This window comes from Lagenorhynchus albirostris, chromosome 6 (assembly GCF_949774975.1).
Source record: "Lagenorhynchus albirostris chromosome 6, mLagAlb1.1, whole genome shotgun sequence".
NCBI lineage: Eukaryota > Metazoa > Chordata > Mammalia > Artiodactyla > Delphinidae > Lagenorhynchus > Lagenorhynchus albirostris.
The window spans coordinates 90,662,353-90,687,043 of record NC_083100.1 but is presented as its reverse complement, the minus strand read 5'-3'; the positions used below and the strand labels follow the sequence as shown (position 1 = coordinate 90,687,043).

The following is a 24,691-nucleotide window of genomic DNA, read 5'->3' as shown; positions in this document are numbered from 1 at the left end:
CTTGATTTGGGGCCAAGGAGGGAGTGGGAGGAACTTGGCTTTGTCAGCTAAAAGTAGCAAACTTGGTTTGAAAGAAAGGGGACAGCCTGCAGCTTTGCTAACCAGGCAAAAAACAAGTTAAGAAAAAAAAGCCAAACAGATATCAGCAGCTATACAATATGGTGGAGATGGATACTGCAGTTAAGTCCTAGCAGGTTACTAAAAAGAAAACAACCACCCATAGAAAAACAAATGAGAATCCAGAGTTGCTACAGTGTATTGACTAACAAGTCCAGCTTTCAGCCAAATATTATGAGATATGCAAAGAAACAGGAAACTGTAATACATATTCAGGGGAAAGAGCAGAAGCCACACATAAAACTACATGTTGTACAATTCTGTTTACATGGAATTTCTAGATAAGGTGTAACTATGGAAAGCATGAGTGGTTCCCTAAATTTGGGGGTGGGAAGGACCTTTTGGGAGGCTGGAAGTACTCTAATACTGTATTGATGAGTGGACAACTGTATAAATTCACTAAAAATCATTGATCTGTACATTTAAAATGAGTGAATTTCATGATATGTAAATTATACCTCAGTAAAGCTGTTAAATATGGAGGGGGAACCAACATCTTTGATGGTGCTCTGGATCTCCCTGTTGTGACTACCTGTTTGCTGTTCTGTTTTCAAACGTAAATAACCATTTGTGGTTTATAAAAGTAACTGAAGATAACAGCTGGAGGTACTTACAAGCAGTACCTCATTTTTATGTAGAAGTGAATAATTCTTGTTAAAGTGACAGTGTACAATGCTCTTAAATTGTGTATTCACTTTTCTTTGAGGCACTCTTCCTTCTTTCAACCAGTTATCTCCTCTAGCTTACTTAAGTAAGGGACATCCACTTTTCTTCACCTCTCCTTTAATGCTGATTGTGACTTTTAAGTGCTCCTCATAGAGTGTTCCCAATGTTATCATCCTGACTTTCTTGCCTGGCTACTTTGCTGATTGCCTAGTTGTGTCATGCTGCAAGTACATGATGTGACAGGAACTCTAGTATGTGAGGAACCTACATAAATACATTTGGATATATTAGTATAGATGCCATTATTGAAAGGGGGAATTACTCAAACAATCCAATCATAAAGGAGTAGAAACATGATATAGTGCAGAATCTTTGTGCTACAGCCCTTTTCCCCTTAGACCTCTGTAGTAATTAATCCTGTTTTCTATATGTATTTAACAATGAGGAGGAAAATGGGGCCATCCTGATTTTTGTTCCTTTAATCAAACATGATACTTGTGATTTTTTTTTAATCTTGGTGGTGGTTTCTTATTTTTATTGTTTATTTCTAGTACAGATTTTGAATGTGCGTCTTCATTTGTAGTTTGGCATTTTTTTATACCTTTTATATCTTTTTTGATTTATGTTTTTGGTTTTTTGGGTTTTTTTTTTTGCGGTACGTGGGCCTCTCACTGTTTTGGCCTCTCCCGCTGCAGAGCACAGGCTCTGGACGTGCAGGCTCAGCGGCCATGGCTCACAGGCCTAGCCACTCCGCGGCATGTAGGATCTTCCCGGACCGGGGCATGAACCCGTGTCCCCTGCATCAGCAGGCGGACTCTCAACCACTGCGCCACCAGGGAAGCCCTCTTTTTGTTTTTATGTATCTTTCAGGTAGCTTTCTTCAGTCTTTGTTTTCTTATTTCATACTATTGTTTCATTGGTTGTAGACACAGAGCAGATATTTTCTTCTACATTTTGAATGAAGTCCTTCCTTTTTTTTCCCTTAGTAGTTTCTTTTTATAGGACTCATGTGCTTTTCTTTACTCATTAATTATTCTTAAATGAAAACAGTGTTCTCCAGACTTAATTCCTTGTACTGGAATATAATCTCAACACCGCCGCCTATACCCCTGCAAAGTGCAATACTTACATAGCTCTTCTGGATTTTGCCTCTTTTCTTTTATAGACTTTTCCAAGCTGCAAAGCACCATCTAGTCACTAATGTCCTGGCCAGGTTATGATGATTAATTATGTGTCCAAATAGATGTAGTTCAAGAACAGCCAATTGGGAGGAAATTTTATGAGACGGTACATATTATCTGGTAGGGAACACTCTGATAGGGACAAAGTCTTATCTGAGAACCTGTGTGTCTGAGATAGAGGTAGATTTCTGTGGAATATAATTCTTCAGCATTGCCTGTTATGTCTCATTCTGTGTTTTTAGTTGGTCAGAACTTGGGGGTCTGAGAGACGAGTAATATTTGTAGTTTCCAGGGCTGTTCTAACTTCGTAGCCCTTTTGATTTTCATAAATATGTCAACGGAAAGGTGAAGGAAGGTGAATCAAATATTAATTGTTACAAGTTTCCACGTTATTTTGTGATTTTATGTTTTTGATCTTACTATTAAGCTATATGTTATTTTTTGATTTGTGACAGTTTTGGAAAGCATGCCTTTGTATAATAAAATCTGTAAGTATTAACTTCATTCAGATTTCAAGTATTATATGGCATAAAGTTTTATGGTTTTATTTCTAAAAAATTAATTTTCATTAATTTAAATGAAATCCTCATGTTTCCTCATAATGTAATTTGAGAAAGTAATTGTTTTATGACTGTTTAAATACTTCTTTCCTCTTGATTCAGTTAGTTAAACTTTTTGATTAGTAAATTAAACTTCTTTTCTTTGTAGTAAAGCACTCAACTGTGTGGGATATTGCATAAATCTTAGAAGACTACAATAAAGTGGCAATGTCTCGGGAACCCACCCCACCTCTCTCTGGAGATATGTCTACTGGTCCTATAGCAGAAAGCTGGTGTTACACACAGGTACATGCTGTTAAAAATGCCTTCCTTTATGTCACTTACAAGTTGTGTAGTATTTTGAGAATATTGTGAAGCACTTTGGCATTGTTACTAGAAGTGTTAGAAGAGTGGGTCAAAGAATGTTTAACATGTGACAGGTCAAGAGTGTAAAAGTCATCATTGTAAAAGTGCTTTTCTGAATGTTTTAGGTTAAAGTTGTAAAATTTTCCTACATGTGGACCATTAATAACTTCAGTTTTTGTCGAGAGGAAATGGGTGAAGTGTTAAAAAGTTCAACATTCTCATCGAGCCCCAGTGACAAAATGAAATGGTAAGATGTTTGTTTGTTTTGGGTATTTGTTTTTGATATGATCATCGGCTACTTTAAAATTTTGTTGTTACTGTTTCTGAATGGATATTTGTCTAATTTTATATTAGATTTATAATAAGTTCCTAATAGTATAGAGAATTGTAAAGAACTGTGAGGATATTGACAGGAGTGCTGTTCTATTATTAAGATTTAACATAAAAAAAAAGAAGATAAACTTACTTTGTAAAAAAAAATATATATATATATATATTAGTGGATAATTGAAGACACTTCTAAATTAAAACCAGTTCTCTTAAAAAAAAAAAAGATTTAACAAATGATTTCAGTATCCTCTCTCTTGAATGTTTAAAGTATTATTTTCCTCCTTGTGAGCCTATTGTTTTATTTTAGGTGCCTGAGGGTAAATCCAAAGGGATTAGATGATGAAAGTAAAGACTACTTGTCCTTATATTTGCTTTTAGTCAGCTGTCCAAAAAGTGAAGTTCGAGCAAAATTCAAATTTTCCCTTCTGAACGCTAAAAGGGAAGAAACAAAAGCAATGGGTAAGTGATTTCCAAACTCACTTGAAGAAGTCTCTGTGTAACTGTGTACTGTGACTTCCGCACTTTTACTTAGAAAAACTTAGGATTTTTTTTCCCTAAAACCTAAAATCTGCTTAACCCAAAACATTTCATTTTGGCTGTTAATTTTAAATACCAGTGTACAGTTACAGTTGTTGTACTAAGTCTTAGACTTCCTAAGACATGTAAAATTAGTTTTAAATCATACTAAAATTTAAATTTTTTATGCCCTAAAATGACATTCACTTTTCACTTGTAAAAACAGCTACTGTCAGGGCAAGATGCCTGGTTCAATGCCTGGCCTATGTAATAGGTGTTCAGGAAACATTTCTTTTTCTTCCTTGCCATTTTTGCCAGATAATAAAATCTGAAGAACAATGTGAAAGGAGTTTGAATGTCCTGATATTTTGTCACTAGAATTTTTTTGAGCAGTGGGCTGAACACTAACTGAAAGGAAATCAGTTTTTCTTAGTCTCAGGACCTGTTAAATTCAGTTCAAGCTTCTGAATTATAGCCAGCTGAAACCATGTAGCCTGGCACTTCATAACAGAAGATCATTGTAGGAAATGTACAGTGTGCATAGTAGGAAAATATGAACTGCTGCATTAAATTTGAAGTGATTTCTGGAAGTGAATACCAAAAATCAAGTACTAACCTCACTACAAAAAACCCTCCAAATACACACTTTAATAATATATTTTGTTGCTAAGGTAATACATAGTTTCACATGTGTTTTCACATTGTCTGACATTTAAGACAGGCGAGTGTCTTAGTTCAGGCTGCTATAACAAAGTAACATAGACTGGGTGGCCTATACACAACAGACATTTATTTCTCACAAATCTGGAGACTTTGAATCCAAGATCAGGGTGCCAGCATAGTCAGATTCTAGTCCGACTGTTGTACTTACAGACTGCCAGTGTTTCACTGTGTCTTCACATGATGGAAAGGGCTAGGAAGCACTAATCCTTACATTCATGAGGGTATCTACGCTCCTGACCTCATCTAATCCCACTCATGGCCTCTTAATACCATCACTTTGGGGATAGGGTTTCAACATGAAACTTTTGAGGGGATACAAACATTCAGTCCTTAACATGGAGTATCTCAGTTAAATTTATTACTGGTTTTCTACCTTCAGCTTGTATAACAGATAATGAATACTTTCTGTAAAGGACCTTGTTTATTTCATAGTATACAGCTGTTAATCAGTATGTTAGGCATTTGAAACATTTACTTCAGACATTTATTAAATCTTTTACTAATCATACTAAGACCGTCTTCTGGACTTTTATGAAAATTGTTTTTAGAGGTAATGGGACTATGTCTGAAGACCTAGAAATGATAGGGGACTTTATTTAGCTTTTTTACCAGTTAATGGATTTTTCTCTAGTTAATGCAACTTAAATCAGTGGGATGGTTATCCCAGGAAAGCTTACAGGATGCCCTGGTGATATAGAGCATCCATTTTTAAAGGGAGAAACAAGAAATGAGAGGTATGTTTCTAAGTTGGTTCTGATATTAGATGATGAATGGTATGCCTATGCCAATGTATTTTAATCCTACTTCATTGTTAAAGGGCTTAGATTGTTTGAAAGATCTCTTCCTTCTCCTTGACGTTTGATCTGGCTTTTCTTCTACTTAGATATCTAGGAATCTGAAAGTGAGCTCATTGATAATGGCCAGAAATTTTGGTAGGCTGTGAAATGATCTGGTTCTACCTAATGTAACTCTTTTGACATTTTACCTATGAACACACATATCTGTAAATTTTATGATGGATGTATTGGCCCAGTCCTATTTTTCACATTCATTTAACTGTGTTATCATTAACAGAATGTTTCTTGGATACTTGTTTATTTAAACTTTTATTCTGTTTTCCACCAGAAAGCCAAAGAGCATATCGATTTGTACAAGGGAAAGACTGGGGTTTTAAAAAATTCATTCGAAGGGATTTTTTGCTTGATGAAGCTAATGGTCTTTTACCAGATGACAAGCTTACATTATTTTGTGAGGTGGGTACATTTTTTATTCAAGGAACTCACTGTTTGGCTATATTTAGTGATGAAGCAAAAATATACACTAAGTAACTGGTGTAATTGGTAATATTTTATATGTAAATATTTAACCATGTAAAAGCTGACTGGATTTTCTTAGAAATCAATGTAGTAGCCCAGTCTGAAAAAATTCTGTCATGTCTTTAAGCTATAAATTGTATATACAGTTATACTACCACATACTAAATACTTCTTCCTCATAGGAAGACTATGGATGTGTATAGCTTCATATCAAGATTTCTGAATATCTTCTTCATTCTGAATAATTCTAAATAGATGGTCAGTATTTTCTGTCATATTCAGATTGATGATATTAAACATTATTACTAGTTTATCAGTTTGAATCCATACTTGAACGGAAGTGAAAGTGCCTGAAAAAAGGCTGGGAAGCTTTTTGTTCATTCAAGCAGTTAGATTCATTTATTCAAATAGATGTTAGCATTATAAGCAAAAGCATCTCAAATTTTTAAGATATACCTATGTCTGTTGAGAGACTTATAAGATATAATTATATGCATGAAATGTCATCTTTTGAAACTTACCAGCATTGCCCCTTCTAATAATTTACACTTATGATTTGTCTTAATTTGAGGCTTGAACTTGGTTCTGTCATTGTTATTACGTAGCTTTATCTATATGAATTGTTGAGATGATCAGGTAACCTCAGCATTAAATATATTTCAGTAGGTTATTGTAGACAGATGAGTGTCTTGGAAGCACAATAACTTCCTTAACTGCTACTAAGGTAGCTTTACTCTTTTTATAGAAAATGTGTAAAATTTCTTGGCAAGATTTACAAACTAATTGAAATATGGCCCCAGAGACTACATAGTGCAAATATAGTGCATCTTATTTTCACTTAGACAAGTTAAATGAACTGTATGATGAATTTGTTATGAATACAATTATTTGGTTGATAAAGCACATACCGCAAGTGTCTTGAGCAGAGCTTATCATTAAATAATTTGATAAAAATACATACTAAAGCATTTGTTGCCAATAGATAAGATGCTCTAAGTAGTATTTTAAATAATTGTAGGTTATGTTATTTAAGCATTCTTTTTTTATTTATTTATTTAAGCATTCTTAACGTAGAATCGTTTCATAATTTTAGCAGTTATCTTAAATTTCAGCATGTTAATTTTTTTAATCACATAATCTTAGAATTTAAAGGATCTTAAAGGTTGTGTAATCCAGTTAATAAAAAAAACTACTGCAGCTAAAAGTCTTTTTGTGAATAAACATTTTAAGAAAATATTTCTTTTTTTAGAATTGAAATATTGTTTACTAAGTATATTTCCCTAAGTATATTTTATTGGAACCTAGACAACCAAAAAGTTCAGAATGAAGGCTGAAATTAAGATCTTTTTCTGATACAAGTTTTTGAAGTATACTTTTTATTCACATGCTAAATTATACAAGCTAGTGACCTCCTAAAAATCGAACCCACCGTGACATGTATTTTAAGTTGACATTGATCAAATTCAGTTTTGGATACTGTAATACATACCTTTACTGATGTAGACCTTTATACCTTGGGCACTGTATTTAACATAGGTGGGCAAAAAGTGCTTTGAACAAACATTCCTTGTGCCCTTTCCCTCTTTATTCCGTACCTCTCACTGATGCCCTTCCTTCTACAGCATCTCCAGCACTGCTTGCAGAAGAGGAGGAAGCATTGCACTGGCCTACCTAAAGAACTGCCTCCTCCCCTCCCCTGCAAGTGGTGCTGTAGACAGGTAAGGCAGTCTGGTGCTACTCTTTGGTGCAAGATGTAAATAATCTTGCAAGTTCCATACTATGAGTCAAATAGCCAGAGGTAGAAATTTCTGGCAGTGTAAACAGTTCTGCCCCTTCTCTCCCAAAGTGATGCAGAAAACAGGAATTGAGGAATAAGTAGGAAAAATAGAAAATTGGTTAAATTGCTTTATCTTTTGGAAACCAGCAGATTTTAAATAATCTTATGGTCCAAAGATCCATGTTATTCTATGGTATACAGAAGACTATATATACAGGTAGAATATATGTAATGAATTGTTCATAAAATTAAATTAATTCATTTAGAAGGACTTTTTTTCCCCTCCTATTTTTCTGTTGCTAAGTTAACCTTTCTGTTTTAAAATACTTTTGATAGTGGATGGAAGTTGGGTTTTATTCTCTAAAAATGACAAAATGGAATACTGACAACCTGATTTCTATCATCTGCATTCTAAAAAAGGATACCTGTCTATGAAAGCCAGAAAGTCTAAGACCCAGTATTCTAGAAGATGATATGAAATTGGACTACTAAAAGTTTATCACTTTGGAGCCAGTGTAGGGGATGGTTAGGTAGTTGATTAGAGTGGCAAAGTTTGTAGTACTATGCACCTTTGGATATTCCTAGCTAGCCTTCAGAATTAGTTTAGAGAATTGAGAGTTTTAAAAATAGGAACCAGTAGTCCCAGATTTCCAGGGAAGTCACAGCTGATTAGAGCCTGCACATGTTCATCTTTAGTCTAAATTATATTCTCAGAGTTGATCCAAAAGCAAATTTGAAAAGGAGCTGTCAAATGAGTTTGAGGTTTTACGTTGTCAGTTTTGAGTATTGTGCATTTGCTGTGTTTTATTTTGAAAGAACAACAGTTTAACCTCAGGAAAGAATTTCAGCCTTTCTTCTGAATTTTTTACTCTAGCTTCCATTCAGTAAGACTGTTCATTACCTATATTTGAATATGTACTAGAAAAAATGAAAATTTTACCAATTTCTTAATTATAGGTATCAAAGAAAATAATCATCAGAATTCATTGCATATCAGTTTTAATTAGATCATTAATTTCTGCTCTATAAATAGTCCCTTGAATACTCTTCAGAATATGAAATGTTAATTATGTCTTACTTAAAATTTGTGGTTGCTGTGATAATAGTATGTAGATGTGTATGCCAATAATATAAATTCTTCTGAATTGTGATTATATATACAAAGTACAAATATATCATCATCAGTATCTATGCCCGATAATAATGGCTTTATTTTTTGATCCTTTTTTCCTTCTATCACCTGATTTTTGTAAAATTTTTACATTAAATATATTGTTTTGAATTAAGATAATTAGATAATAAGTAGAATTTAAGAAATCTTTTCCTAAATTTAAATAATATGGTCACATTTTCATGACTCCACTGCATACTTTATGCAAGTAATTGAACTGTTCAGTTTAATCCAGTTTCTGCTCTCTAGAAATTTCAAGAGCAGTGCTGATATGAACAAGCAAACACTGTCTTTGTGATCCTAACTAAACCCTGAATATTAATACCAACATTTTTGATTTATGTATCGTTAAGTTATAATGTGTGGTGTAACAGAGCAATAAGGTAAGGATTAGTGAAGCTTTTTTTTTCTGTTTTGTAGTTTGTAAAATTTTAGAAACAATTTGAATAATTAAAAACTTAATAGAAGAATCTTTATTCATGAACTTATTTATGTGCACAATGTCTTGGCTCCTATATTTAGAAGAACATCTCAGAAGATTGTTGTGATAAATCCCTTCAGAACCATAATTGCATTAACGTACTACTAATTTCTTTAAAAATCCAAAGAAATACTGTCTAGTACAAAGAATGCTATAAAAAGGGATGTAGGTCTAGTCTTCCTCTGATACTGACTAGCAGTGGATTTAGGACACTTTAGTTACCTTCTCTGGATCTCACTTTTTCAAATTTTTTTTAAAAAATGAGGTGATTGGATTAGATGATTTCTATGATGTGTGATTCCAAAAGGTTAATAAAAGCGGACAAACAAAATGGTTAATAAAAATATCCTCAGAAAATAAAGTTTTCTTTAGAAGCCGTCTATTCATTCATATGAGATAGATGTTATTACATCTGGGTGAGTGAGGACTAATGAGATTTAATATTCTTCAAACATTTTATATTGGACCATTATACTTTCTTAGCATGTTAGTAGTTTGGTCCAATTTATCCATTTCCAATTTACAATTTCTACATAGTTTACTGTATTTGTCCTTACTTATACTTACTTTTAATTAACAAAAGCCTTATGAAGTATGTTTTTAAATGAACAGTCATCTATCGCTGCATAACAAACAACCATAAAACTTAGTAACTTGAAATAGTAGATAACTAATATAGCACTTTTTGTGAAAGATGGTTCATTTACTCTTGACACATTTGATTTACTAGCTGAGGTAGTATTTTCTTCAATTTATTAAATGTAATATGAAATTCCTAGTAATAGTATATTCCTTTTCCTAAGAAATTAGTGTGCCAAACTTAGTCAGTAGTGTTTTAAGACTTCATTCAGTATGTAGTCATCTGAGAGATAATTTAATCCATATATATTGGACTCCATATAAAAGCAATGTTGCAGTCATACCAAGTTTTATTTATTGATTATTTTACAGGTAAATAAAAGGTCTGCAAATCGAATTAAATTATATTTATATTGTTCTTACTGTTGATTTTTTTAAATAAAAGATTTCCATGAACATTAATAACTACATTGGTTTTGTGAGAATTCTCATACTTTAAAATTTAAATCAATATTACTAGATATTTAAATCAATTTGTTTAGAGTTGAAACATATAGGGACAACACTTAAAATACTTCCCAAATTGTATATTGTAGTCTGTAGTTTTAAAAAACATTTTAAAATACTCTAAAAAGTCATAAGTGTGATGCTGTGTTTATTGAATGTATAATAAACTTTAAATGTTGATAGGTCTGTAGTGTGAGGAAATAAAAATTAAAGAAATTTCTTACTCCTCACAAAAATACCTTCTCCTTGTTTGAATTTGGAATCATATTATGACCTTTTTCTTGTTGAGAAATACTTTTTGTGATTAATAGCCGAGCATTCCAGGGAATCATTAAGCCATTTATTTACATAAAATGTCACTTTAAAATGATCTAGTTCATTTCAATTGTTTTCTATATAATTTCTCTCCTTTAAGTTGTGTCCTTAAATTCAGTTCCCAAGTATTACTATTTTTGATCAGGAGTACATTGAATTTTCTACATGATTTTAATGATAAGAAGTTTAAGTTTAGACTTAAACTTAAGTCTAAACTTAAGTTTAGAGTAGCTTGTAGCTTATTATTGATATTAATTTATAAAAGTGTTTTTTCTTGCTGTCCCTTTTTTATTAGGTGAGTGTGGTCCAAGATTCAGTAAATATATCAGGACATACTAATACAAATACTTTAAAGGTGCCTGAATGTCGACTAGCAGATGATTTAGGTAATCTCTGGGAAAACACAAGATTTACAGATTGCAGTTTTTTCGTGAGAGGACAAGAATTTAAAGCTCATAAATCTGTACTTGCAGGTACTTTCTACTTTTGGGTAATATAGTACGTTTCTTTCATAAATTTGTACATTAAATAATGATGCTCAATCTTGTTACAGCTCGATCCCCAGTTTTTAATGCAATGTTTGAACATGAAATGGAAGAAAGCAAAAAGGTAAACATGGTTTAAAGGGCTAATATTTGTACAAATGTAGAATAGTGGAATGTATATTTTAAAAGTAAAGGTACATTTTCTTATTATGATTTTAGAAAGAAATAGAAGGATGGGGGGAAATATGTTCTATCATAGAAAAATAGATGTAGCTTACTGTGGGTGAATATTCCACATAACAGCTATTTCAGCACCCTTCTGGTAGCAAAATAAGTGGGTAGTTGTTATCCAAAAGGATAGCTGTCCAAAAGGACTGTACTGGTCCATAACTATTTGAGAGTTCTCCAGTTAAGATGTATATTCCTTCTTTCTAGACTTTGAGTTGATTTTGGAACTTGTTTTCTAGAACAAAGACAATTCCTACATTCTTTTTACCACTATAATAAGAGGATATTTATTAGATTTAATAAAGGACATAAATTATGTCATTATTAGTATGCATGAATTGTAATCAAGATACTACCTATTTGGTTTTCTCAGATATTTCTCTTTCACCTGTCATCTTGAAATGTAGTCAGATTAAAGACCAGAGGTTGAATTTTGCGGGTTGCATTACACGTGAGCCTTATAGCTCCAACTAGGCAACTCCTGAGTTTATTTATGTGTCTCAGCTTTATTCTCCCTGCAGAACTAGAAGCTGCAACGAAGTAGCTTCTTTCTTTCCTTTGATTATTGGTCTGGGCAGGTAGTATGATCAGTCTTCTGATCAATGATGTCAAATGTTATTGTCATCAAAGGGTCAGAAAAGTTTGGTATTGTTTAGTGTTAACTATTTAGCTTCATTGATCTCAGGAGAGAGACCAAATACAAAGATAGAGGAGCAAAAAAGCAACTGGTCCTCTTTGGACTTCAGTATGTCTCAAGTAAAGAGGTGAGGTGCCCGTAGATAATATTACATGCCATTTTTGTAGGAGACTTCTGAGGTAGTGGGCTCTGGTATGTTCTCAAATACCTAACCTTACCTTTGCTTAAAGCTGGGACTAGAACCAGTGGTTATTGAGTCTTAGGCATTGTATTACCACCTAATTCTTTTCAACAACAAAAAAAGTTAATAACCATCTTCTTCTAAGATAGAGGTCAGAAACTGAATTCAGATGTATTTAGTTTGGCCTTACAGGTTTTTTTGTTTCTGTTTGAACTCTTTTTAACTGAGAAGTTGGGGTTTATGTTCCTCCATGGTAGTGCTTGACTTGGTGTACTTCTCTTAGACCTGCCTGCTTCACTTTGCCTACTTACTTAGCCTACTGAAGATTTACTTACCTCAATTTTAAAATACACTTTGGGGCTTTTAAGTTGCTGTCAGTTTTGCTTTGGTTCATTTGTGTATGTGTGTGTTCTTGAAATATAACTTTTTTGTTGTTGTTTTCAATACCAGAATCGAGTGGAAATAAATGATGTAGACCCTGAGGTTTTTAAAGAAATGATGAGATTCATTTACACAGGGAAAGCGCCAAATCTTGACAAAATGGCTGACAACTTGTTGGCAGCTGCAGACAAAGTAAGTAATTCGGTCTTAAAGAGCTGAAAAATGTCCTCAAGCTTGATGTATCTAGAAAACTATCATCAAATGAGAACCCCCAATAACTTGAAATATTGAACCAATTTATACCGTTTGTGGATTGCTCTTGAGAGTATTATGAAATAACACACAGTGGGATAATATAGAAATGAAATTTTTTTAAATCAATAAGACATAAAAGTATCTTGAGCCAATTTACAGAAATGGCAGATTAACTGTAGACTCAATAGTTTTGAGTGTATCATTACCCTGTTTTATGAGAACACACACACAATAGCATATATAGTCTATTGCAATTTTGAGATATTCTTAGTGTTAAGATACAGTGCATGACCTTTGTCTAAAAAAAGGAAAAAAATATTGGGTATTTTTTTCTAACGTAATCTTGTATTCATAGATTTCTTTTCTAATATAAGAGTATAGAGAAAAAAACAATGTTAATTTTATAATGTTCTTTTATAATGGTGATTTCCTGAAGGTAGGGAAACTACAAAAATTTCAGGAAATCTCAAAGCCAGTAGTTCTCAATCCTCAAAGCACTAAAGCACTTCGGGAGCTTTCTCCAAAAGTATTAATGTCCATGCCACTTCTGTCTGTGTGTGTATGTAAGTGTGTGTGTGTATGTGTGTATGTATATGTATATATAGTGATAATTATACTCATTTTGAAAAATGGTACCATTGGGAGAAACTGGGCCAAGTGTATATTACTATCTCAATAAAGATTTAAATGTAAAAATGCCATTATAATAGAGTCAAAAATTTGAAATACAATAGACATAAATCTGACAAAATATGTTCAAGACCTGTATGCTGAAAATTATACTGCTGATAGAAATTAAGGTAGACCTCAATAAATAGAAAAAACTTATTCATGGACTAGAAATCTTAACATTGTTAAAATGTCAATTCTCCTTTGATTAGTAAAACCAACATGTCACTATCAAAATCCTAGCATGCTTTTTGCAGGGGAAAAATTGACATGCTGATTTAAAAATTTTATATGCAAGTGCAAGGACCTAGAATAGTCAGATAACTTTGAAAAAGAAGATCAAAGTGGAGGACTCATAAAGGTTCAGTATTTAGGACAGCATTGTATTGGTGACAAGAGAGACAAATAACTCATTGAAGCAGAATATAGAGTACAGAAATAGACTCACATGTATGACTACTTAATTTTTTATAAAAGTGCAAAGATAGTTTAGTGGAGAAAGGATAGTCTTTTCAATAAATGGTGCTATAGGAGTTGGATAGCCTATGTCCAAACAGATGAACTGTGGTTGAACTCATTTGAAAAAACTTTGTATGCGAACTTCACATCATATACAAAAAGTAACGCAAAATAGATTATAAACCTAAAAATCTTAAACTTCTAAAAGAAAACATAGGAGAAAGTCTTCATGATCTTACATTAGGCAAAGACTTCTTAGCTATGACACCAAAAACATAATACGTAAAAGGAAAAATGATAAATTGGACTTCAATGAAATTTAAAACTTCTTTTCTTCAAAAGACATAGGAAAATAAAGACTAGCCACAGACTGGGAGAACATATTTGCAAAGCATATATCTGATGAACAACTTTGGGGTTTGTTTCTGTTTTTTGTTTTGTTTTATTTTTTAGCAAATTGTATGTTTATTTATTTATTTATTTTTGGCTGTGTTGGATCTTCGTTTCTATGCAAGGGCTTTCTCTAGTTGCGGTGAGTGGGGGCCACTCTTCATCGCGGTGCGCGGGCCTCTCACTGTTGCGGCCTCTCTTGTTGCGGAGCACAAGCTCCAGACACGCAGGCTCAGTAGTGTGGCTCACGGGCCTAGTTGCTTCACGGCATGTGGGACCTTCCCAGACCAGGGCTCGAACCCGTGTCCCCTGCATTGGCAGGCAGATTCTCAACCACTGCACCACCAGGGAAGCCCCTGTTTTTTGTTTTGATGATGAACAACTTTTGTCCAGAATATAAATGATTAAGGACTTTTGTATTCAGACTGTATAAAGACCTCTCAAAACTCAATTATAAGTAAACAAAGTTATTTCTAAAAATAAAAATATTTGAACAGACACTTCCTAAAATAGTGTCATTCAAGTATATCAAAAGATGCTCAACCACATTAGGGTAGTGTAAATTAAAACCACTGTGAGATACTTCTGTAACTATATTATAATAACTAAAATTACAAAGACCATACGAAGTATGGTCAAGGATATGGAAAAATTAGGACTCTCATATACTGCTAATGGGAATGTAAAATGACACAACCACTTTGAAAGACCATGTGGCAATTTTTTTAAAGTTTTACACATACCATATTATTCAGCGAGTTTACTTATAGGGTTCTGCTCAAGAGAAGAGAAGGCATATGCCCATACAGTGACTTGTATATGAATGTTTATAGCAGCTTTATTTGTAATGGCTAAAAACTGGAAACACCCAAATGTTTGTCAGTAGATCAGTGGAATACTATTGATCAATAAAAAGCATAGAACTATTGATACATAGACAACAGCATGCATGAATCTCAAAATAATTATAATGCGTGGAAGCCAGACAAAAACAAATGCAAATTGTATGATTCCATTTATAGAAGTCTTCAGAAAATGCAGACTGTAGCAGTAGAAAACACATCAGAGGTATTGCCTGGGGTGGGGTAAGGAAGAAGGGTTACAGAGAGATAGAAGGAAACTTTGGGGAGTAATGAATATGTCCACTCTCTTGATTTAATGATGGTTATATGGCTGTATAAACTTATCAAAGTATATACTTTAAATATGTGCTATTTATTTTATGTCAATTTTACCTCAATAAATTGCCAAGGATGTTCTGATAACATACACTAAGTTTTTAATGGTTATGAGTATGATTTGTTTAGCCTTATAATTTATTTTTCAGAATTAAGTAGTGACAACATGCAGTGTACTGACTGGTATTTAAAATAGTAGAAAAGAGAAATATACTCATTAAGAGTATTGAGTAATAAGGGGTTTTTAAAGAATAAAACCTTATTTAAAAAATATCCTGTATCTTGCACTTATGCAAATAGAAATTTCTTAAGAAAAATTAGTCTTTCTCTTGAATGCATTAATTCATACTTTCTTTATATTTAAAGTAATTTAAAGACTTTTAAAGTACCCTCAGTTCAATGTGTAATGGGCTTAAACTTCATTTTCTAAGTTACAAATATCGTGTATTTAAAAACTTGCTAGTTTGAGTAAATGTTTAATGTTATGTTTTCCTTTTGGTTAGTATGCACTGGAACGGCTGAAGGTCATGTGTGAAGAAGCTTTGTGTAGTAACCTCTCAGTAGAAAATGTTGCTGATACCCTTGTCCTTGCAGATTTGCACAGTGCGGAACAGTTGAAAGCACAAGCCATAGACTTTATTAATAGGTAAGCTATGGTTGTATTTCAGTGGACATGACACCTTCAACAATTCTTCACCGACCTTTTTCTTAAGTGTGTTTAAATCTTCAATGCAGGTGCAGTGTACTTCGACAGCTTGGGTGTAAAGATGGGAAAAACTGGAACAGCAAGTAAGATGACATCAGTTTCTGACTTAAAGTTGATCTGCATACATGAAATTAAGTGTTTGCATAGCCTTTTGTTCATCTCCAATAAGTATGAATCCAGATATTAGTTATATGAAGCAAACTGCCAGTTTAAAAAATAATAATTTGACTACTTAGTGGATTCTTGAGGCTATGTTCTGTTGTAGATCAGCTTCTAATGTGAATTGGGATGGACGCTCTAATGTCTTAAGCACGTATGTTCATGTAGTATATAGCTGAGTCCAGGTATTTCAGTGGCTGGAGATCCTGCCCTTGCCCCTTCAGAAAGCATTTCTAAAAATGTGGGAAATATTTATTTTATCCTATGAGGAAATGTACCCTCCATATTTGCCTAGAAACTCTTGACATTTGAATGCTAACCCACTGCTTCTTAAGGTAGCCAGATAACTTGCATCACATGTTATATTAGGCTAACTGCCTACCATTCCAGAAATAGTAGCAATTTGATCTTTCCTTTCCCTGGTAGATTATAATGAGCAGGGTAGTTGTGACATCTTTCTAAGCCTGGATCTTCGGAATATGATGTAACTATTAGAATTTATTATTCCCTTTTTTTTTCTTCTTCTCTCATTTTATTTATTTATTTATGGCTGAGTTGGGTCTTTGTTGCTATTGCTGTGCGCGGGCTTTCTCAAGTTGCAGTGAGCGGGAGCTACTCTTCGTTGCGGTGCGCGGGCTTCTCATTGCGATGGCCTCTCTTGTTGAGGAGCACGGGCTCTAGGTGCGCAGACTTCAGTAGTTGTGGCTCGTGGTCTCTAGAGCGCAGGCTCAGTAGTTGTGGCACACAGGCTTAGTTGCTCCGCGGCATGTGGGATCTTCCCGGACAAGGGCTCGAACCCGTGTCTCCTGCATTGGCAGGCGGATTCTTAACCACTGTGCCACCGGGGAAGCCCTTCACTCATTTTTAGAGTAACATTTTTACTCTTTGCAATTATTCAGTATCAGGAGTCAGGAGGTTGAAGAATTTGCATATGCTTTTGGTTAGTTTTTGCCTGTAAACCCTTAAACTACATTTTTGCAATTTATCAAAAGTTGATACAACTTTTGATAAATTGCATTAGAGACAAGAAAATGAATGTTTGATTTATGGCCCCTTGCTTTCGTCTATTTTGATAGAATTTGAAGTTGGTTAACTGAATTCTTAACAGTTTGTGAATTCTGTTTTATGAAAGTAAAAATTAGTGGCTACTTTTAAGATATTGATTATTCTATATATTGGTCAGTGTGTGATAATACATTATCATGGTATGTGATCCTAGAAAAAAATCAAATGACTGTTTTGTGATTCTTTGTACTTTGCCACTTTCAAGCTCTAGTTTTATTCTGTTAAGAAAATATTTTGCCTTGTATAGCTTTTTCAATGTCAAAAAATACAAGCTTATTTTATATCCCGTGTAGAAGCTGTATTGTACATAGAGACCTTCAATAGCTATTTGTTGAATTAAATAAATGAAAATGTCAGGTAAATTAAGAAGTATCTGTGTGATTCTAAACGAGTTGAAATTATAAACATGACGACACACTGGTAATTGGATGTTAGGCAAATTTTTTTTTAAATTGTTATTAGCTGCTATTTAGTGAAGCAAACATTTGTGTAGCATCTATTGTGTCTCAAGCACTATGCTGGGGTCCTGCATATAAAAACAATTATGGGGAAAAATCCTGTCCTTGAGAAATTGATCTAATGACAGGAACACATCCATGAATATATCATTTTATTATAATATGGTAAGTAATGTGTTAAAGAAGGTTATGTGCAGGGCACTTGACTAAGGCTGGAGGTTTAGGGATGAAGATGACTGAGGCTTGTCTTAAAACAGGAATAGGAATTAGCAAACTAGGAAGGAAATAAGCATTGCAGACAGCATAGCTTGAATCAAAGTATAGACGCATGAAGCAATAGTTGATCAATCGTTTGATAGATATTTATGTTTATTATCCAGTAAATTCCCAGGGCACTGTGCTTACTTAGTACAAAGAATATAATGGTGAACATGACAGATGTTTTCCCTGCCTTCATGGAGTTCATGTTTTAGCAGGAGATGTATAAGAATTAAACAAGTAGTTGAAGTTAAGTGTAATAATAGGTAATGTAGAGCATACCCATCTGAGCATATAGCAAAGGGACCGAACCTAATCTAGGGGTCAGAGAAAGCCCTTTTGAAGAATTGTTGTATAAATAAAGACCTGATGAAGAAGAGCAAAGAGGTGGGAAAGTATATCCCGAAAAAGACATTCAGGTGTGCAAAGTTTTGGTGATAAGAAAGAACAGTATGGAGGGTGGGGCATGAGAAGCTGGAGGAAGAGAGCAAAGATCAGATCACGGAAGGCCTTTTAGACATTATTCGTACAGGAATGGGCATACAGTAAATGGTTTTAACCTAGAGTAGGCTGTGATCAGATGTGTGTTTTTAGCAATGTCTCCACATGCATGGTTGTGGGGAGGTTGAGTTGGTGGTGGTAGTTGAGGAGCAAGGTTATATATAGGTAGGCCAGTTGGAAAGTTATTGGAGTGTTTCAGGCAAAAGATGAGGGCAAAATTAGACTTGACTGGTGACAGTGTGGCCAGAGGGAAATAAAAGGATATAATATTTTGAATGGACAATCTATAATACTTGGATATTATTTGGATGGAGGGTAGTTACAAAGGAGAGAAGACAGGAGACAAGGAGGGATAACTAGATTTTTTGCTTGGGTAATTGTGTTTACTCAGAGCATGTTGTACATCAGGTACAGTAAACAGTTCAGTATTATTATACAGAGTGCCAGAGCATGGAGTGGGAGGTAGAAAGCTAGGGGGAAGAGCTAGGAAACTTTCTCTTTCTAAAGAACTTGGGTACCGGCAATGGAGAAGAGTAGAAGAGGATGTGTTCATGTTAGTGTTTATGTTACTAAGGCAGCATGGAAGCTGGTTTGAGAGGAGCAAGATAGGAGAGTAGAAGACAAATTAGGAGACTCCCATAATAATTCAAATGTGAGATGATGTGGGCCTTAACTAGGGATTCAGGATACCTTTGGGAATTAAAATAGGGCTTTGATGACTGATTGGAAAGGATGGCATCTAGGGTGACTTCCAGGTTTCTGACTTGAATCACTGGGTGATGGTGGAAGCATTAGCTGATGGGAAATGAGAGAGGAAGAATTTGGGCCTTGGGAGAAACGTGTTGAGTTCCCTTCCGACAGTCCCAAATTTATGGGTCTCCAGGCACATCCAAGTAAAGAGAACAAGTGGTTGGGAACAACCTTTGTGGGGAGGCCTAGGACTTAGCAAATCATTATTTATCATCACTGAATATGATAGTTAAAATTGTGAATAGTGGATAAGATAAGTAAAGAATGTTAAGGGAGAAGAGTCGAGGGCAAAACTTAGAACTCTAAAGAAAACCTGCATGTAAGAGCCAGGGAAAAGAGCTCTTGAAAGAGCGGGTATAGAAATGGTAACAGTGGGAGTAGAACCATGCAGACAAGTGTCAAACACTTCCAAGAGTAGAATTTCCAGAAAAATTGAATAGTTTCATTTACAAAAGAAAATACCAGTAAGGCAAAGATGATATTTTAATGAATTCAAATGGTTTGAATACATAGGGAGGCAAACAGAATGTTCCAGACATTTTGAAATCTGTAAATTAAAAAAAAAAAATTGACAGTGCAACAGTGCATTTTGAAAAGTATTCTTTAGTAAACATCCCTTAATTTTATTTTTCAGCCAAGCAGCAGACATAATGGAAACATCTGGGTGGAAGTCCATGATTCAGTCTCACCCACATTTGGTAGCAGAAGCCTTCCGAGCACTAGCATCTGCACAGTGTCCACAGTTTGGTATTCCACGAAAACGGCTAAAACAGTCTTGAAATCTTCCATGAACTGTAGAAAAATGGAACTGACTTTTACTCCTCCAGGTCCAGAAGGATTCTAATACACAAACCATAAGCAAGAGTTGTTTCTGTTGTCTTGTCCACAGAACAGAAGCTGAGAAAGCATATTGCTTGAATTTCAGGTGGATAATTTATGGTTTATTCTTCAGCTTTAAATTAGACTGATTATACTCTAATTCACTTCAAGGCCTTAAATTATCTTCAGTGACTTCTCTTGTTCATATATATACTTTAATTTTTTTATTGTGCCTTGTCATTGTGACCAAGGCTATGCAGGATTGCACTAGCTCCATAATGCAGTAATATCGATAACTGAAGATAATAAGTTTCAAAAGGATCTTCCATTAGTTTGAGAAAGGCAAATGAATATTATAGGGTTTGTCCTATGCTATCTCAAAGTTTAAAACTAGGCTTTCCTTAAAAAAGCACTTCTATTGGAGATTACTGGTAACGTCTCCAGTCTAAGTTCTATAAATACAGGAGAACCTGCTTACCTTCAAGGTAAGTTATGGCAATACACTGCTTCAATTCTAATTTATTTTTCATTTCAGGGGGCAAATATGCAATGAGTTGGCCCAAATTTTTAATGAAATTTGTAGTGTTTTTATGTTATCTGTCCAACAAACTAAGAGAAGCATAACAAACCTTTGCTTGTGTTTCTTTGTGAGTTTATCCAAGTTTACAGTGATTGAGAACTGATTGAGGTTAAGATTTCAATAAGAAGAAAGCATGTTTTGTGCTGAATTAATTTTTTTTAATTTATAGTGACCTACATTTATATGAAGAATTCTGTACATGTTAAAAGTAAGGATGACCAAATGTAAATTTAATGAGTGGGCCAATTAAGAAGATATATATGCACTTTTAATGTGTAACTTTTTTATACTGAATGGTACTTTTTTTTTTTTGCTTTTGAGAGAATTGATAAGGTATAATTAATTGTCTTAACTTTTGAAAGAATTTTTAAGACAGATGGAGGCAACTGGGATGTTTGTGATAATAGATAAGGAGGATATTCTCGATTATAGTTAAATTGGTTTGACTTCCAGATATTCATTATTGAATTCACGCCTGTTTATCACGCTTTGGAGAAGGCACCTGACAGTAAATGAATCCTGGACAGCCTACTCTCCTTCTAAAAGCAATGAACTGCTATTATTTGCAGACTAAAGGAGAGAACCCTTAGAAATATGTCAGGCTACACACTCTGAAACCTTTTTTCCTCCCTAGATTTCTCCTTTCTGTCTCAGTTACTGTACCAACATTGTGGATGATAGTGAAATTCTGCATAATGTGAACAGGATAAACTATTCATAAACTGCTTTTCACGGGCCAGTTCTTTATTATAAATGAATTTTAGCTTTAAACACATACACATCTTCAGTTTTCGATAGCTCTGTTTACAACAGAAGTCTGTTCTGGTGCATTGTCCTGGTGAAGCAGGAGCAATCGGTGTCAAGTCACTGCATCTGATTTCCTGTGACAGTGGCAGTATGCTTCTTAGGCAAGATTTACATTTGACCACAAGGGAAAAATTTTTTTCACTGGAAAAAAAAAATGCATATACCTATATATTTACATATATAACTTTATTCTCCAGATTAAAATTTGTATAATTCGTTTATTTAGTTTTTGAATTTAGGACAAAAAGAAAAAGATGAAGCGTGAAGTTTTAAAATAGATTTTATTTTTGTTATCTGTCTGTTAGGTATTTACTGAAGCAATCCTAATATACCAAGAGTGATTCATATTTACATTGAACAAACACTGTCAAATAATCATTTGTTATCCACATCAAACTGGAGTTCAAAAAGATCATATTTTCAGATATCTTCATTTCTTCCTGTGTAGCTTGAGTCTTTGTTGTGTTAACCTAAATTTGAAATTGGAAGACTCCCTTCGGATAGAAGAAAGATTCTTACATATGAATGGATTCCATCCTATGTAAGAGTATTATAGGGAGCAGAAATTCACTTCCTTAACTTCACCATAAGATTGAGCCCTTTAAATTTAAAATGTGCAATTTAAAAAAGAAACCACACACACATACATATACACTTTAAGAATTTGAGATTTTGCCAGGGTCTTAGAAGAAAACAAAAATTCATCCCTCAGGCCCTAGAATTTTGTTGTCATATATTAAAAAAATACTGGTTTATTCATTTATGTCAGATGCACACAGGCGCATTCTGAATTAATTCACTGCTTGGGTCTACATTTCTAACCATAGTGACTTCAGTGATAACACCTATTATAATGAACATTTCAGCTTACCCTTACTTACATACTTACTTTAGTGTTTGTTGCAAATCTGAAGGGTTTTATTATAAAGATTTTTTTTTTTTAGTTTGGTAGCACATTTTGTACCAAAAACGTCCAACACTGTGCTGTAAGAATATCCACATTTGTAGAAATGTCCACTTTTCAGATAATATAATTCCTACCATTATACTAACAGAATCATATGGTAGTTGATTTATTTTTTTTATTTATTATGTATATTTTTGGTATTGTGGGTTCTTGAGACAATGATACAAAACTGTTAATGTATTCTGACGTGAGTGCTGTAATAGCTTTTTTTTTTTTTCATTTTTAAACTACAGACATTGTTTTCGGTAGGCACAGATTTTGTCCTGAGCAGTGTTGACTTTTGAACTAAAGCCTGCTCCTGTTTCCCTTTTGTCACCTAAACAGAGCTTTTTCTTAGAAAAGTAGTAACTGGTCTTAAATGTTCCATATTATAAAAGTAACTATTGGAGAACTGTTCTTTAGATGGAGATACAGAAACACTGTATTTGTGCCTTTTTCATTTTTTAATATTAATGTGTATCGGTATTTGGAGCACAAATATGAAGGTGCCATAACATTATGGCCTGCCATTGTTACCTCCTTGAATACTCATGTGTCATTGTCTTGAAATAGTAATTGGAGATTCTTGCATGTATTCTGTGGTCATTTGGGCATGTGTGTGTGCGTGTGCGTGCGTGCACGCGTGTGTGTGTACATGTACTTGTATTTGCTTGGACTTGTGTGTGTATGTTCAAAAGAGTGAATTTCTGAAAATAGAACTCAGTTAAATGTTGAAAGTTTAGGTTAGTTGAAGTGTATTCCATTTAAATGTGCTTTGAGGGGACAATTGAGAGGAAATTATAATTCTCAAAAATGTGACCAATTTACTGCATGATGAAATGTGAAAACAGTGCCTTTTAAGGACATCAATTTTAAAATTAAGTTTTAAAATATTAACAAAGATCTCTTAAAAAGTTGTCATGAACATTATTGGTTTATTTTTAAATGAGACCTAAGTTAGAGCTTAAATTGCCAAAAGTATAGTTATTTACCCATTTGTTTTGTGCATAAATTTAAAACCTAAGCAGAATTGTTTATAAAATTGTGGATCATAGATGCTACCCAGTGTTACTAAAATAGAACACTAGGGACTTTAGTAAGTTGTTTTGTTAAAATCCAACTCAAGCTTTTCTCAAAGCCAAGTCTGCTTGAAGAGGTGAATTGTTCTGAGTTGGATGTTCATGCTCTTTAATGGATAAAATGAAAATATTCAATGTCTTCTTGCAAAACAACGTGGGTGGTTGGGTTTTAGTGTTTTTCAGATTATAAAGACAGCACTTTCAACACACATAAGAGTATTTTGCAAACCTCTTTTATACAGATTATGAGCTCTAGTTTATTTAAGTGTTAAATGGAATGATGTAAATTTTAGGTCCAGTTGAACGAATATTGAGTGCCTACCATGCGAGACTTCTTCACTAGAAATGAAATCACCACACTGTGTCTTCTGTTTGCAGTATGTGGACTTCACGTTTGAAAAAGAATTCTTATATTTAAATCTTTTTCTGTTGTTAAGGGTTTATCCTTGTATACTGTAACCCAGTTAATTTTTGCATTCAGTTTTTTAGAATGAAGATATAACTTAAGTGAGTCCCGTTTTTGAAAATAAAATTCTGCTGAAATTATTTAAAAATCAGTTCTGGGGCAAATTGATGTTCAAGATTCAAATGTATAAAGACATTTTGAACTTTTCAGCCTCATTTTTAATCAGCTGATGTCAATGATGAGATACATACTTTTTGTATCTTGTTGCTGAAAATATTTTTTGCATTTCAGCACATTGAGTTAAAATAAAGTTGATACTACTTATTCAGAATTAATTGGTTTATTTTGTGTTTATTTGAAAACTATGAATAATTCTTTATCCGATTACTGTGATGCTTTACAAAAAGAGCCATGTATTTGATATGGTAACTTTTAGAATTATGCTTAGTAATTGTCTTTTCTACATAAGAAAACTAGTGTTTTATTGGAACCTACTAAAAACTTATTCCTTGACTCTGAGATGTTACATATATATGTACTTTAACATATGCATACCATCAATATTGCGTGACTTATGCTAATGCTATGTAATTTAGATCACCTTTCCCTGGTCCTCCTACCCCTTCTTAATTTCAGCTAATTATTTGCTGCTCTCAAAAAGAGCAAATTTGGGGCAGTGTATTCCTACACCAGCTTAGTAACAGCAACAT

At 33.7% G+C, this 24,691-nt stretch overlaps 1 protein-coding gene across 3 annotated transcripts in view; it reads left to right on the top strand.

The window, feature by feature from the left end:
- The window catches only part of SPOPL (speckle type BTB/POZ protein like), a 61,641-nt gene extending 37,350 nt beyond the window's left edge, over positions 1-24,291 (top strand). Inside the window, exons 2-12 of one of the 3 annotated variants that reach the window (XM_060152959.1) lie at positions 2,673-2,809; positions 2,995-3,116; positions 3,507-3,658; positions 5,564-5,691; positions 7,377-7,472; positions 10,880-11,057; positions 11,138-11,193; positions 12,566-12,688; positions 15,951-16,093; positions 16,183-16,236; positions 19,979-24,291. In XM_060152959.1, the coding sequence (XP_060008942.1) occupies positions 2,732-2,809; positions 2,995-3,116; positions 3,507-3,658; positions 5,564-5,691; positions 7,377-7,472; positions 10,880-11,057; positions 11,138-11,193; positions 12,566-12,688; positions 15,951-16,093; positions 16,183-16,236; positions 19,979-20,123 (1,275 nt within the window). In that variant the 5' untranslated portion in view covers positions 2,673-2,731 and the 3' untranslated portion in view covers positions 20,124-24,291. Of the gene's footprint in view, positions 1-2,672; positions 2,810-2,994; positions 3,117-3,506; positions 3,659-5,563; positions 5,692-7,376; positions 7,473-10,879; positions 11,058-11,137; positions 11,194-12,565; positions 12,689-15,950; positions 16,094-16,182; positions 16,237-19,978 lie in introns of those variants that run through there. The other 2 variants (XM_060152960.1, XM_060152961.1) reach the window with 2 other exon arrangements.
- The last annotated feature ends 400 nt before the right edge of the window (positions 24,292-24,691 follow it).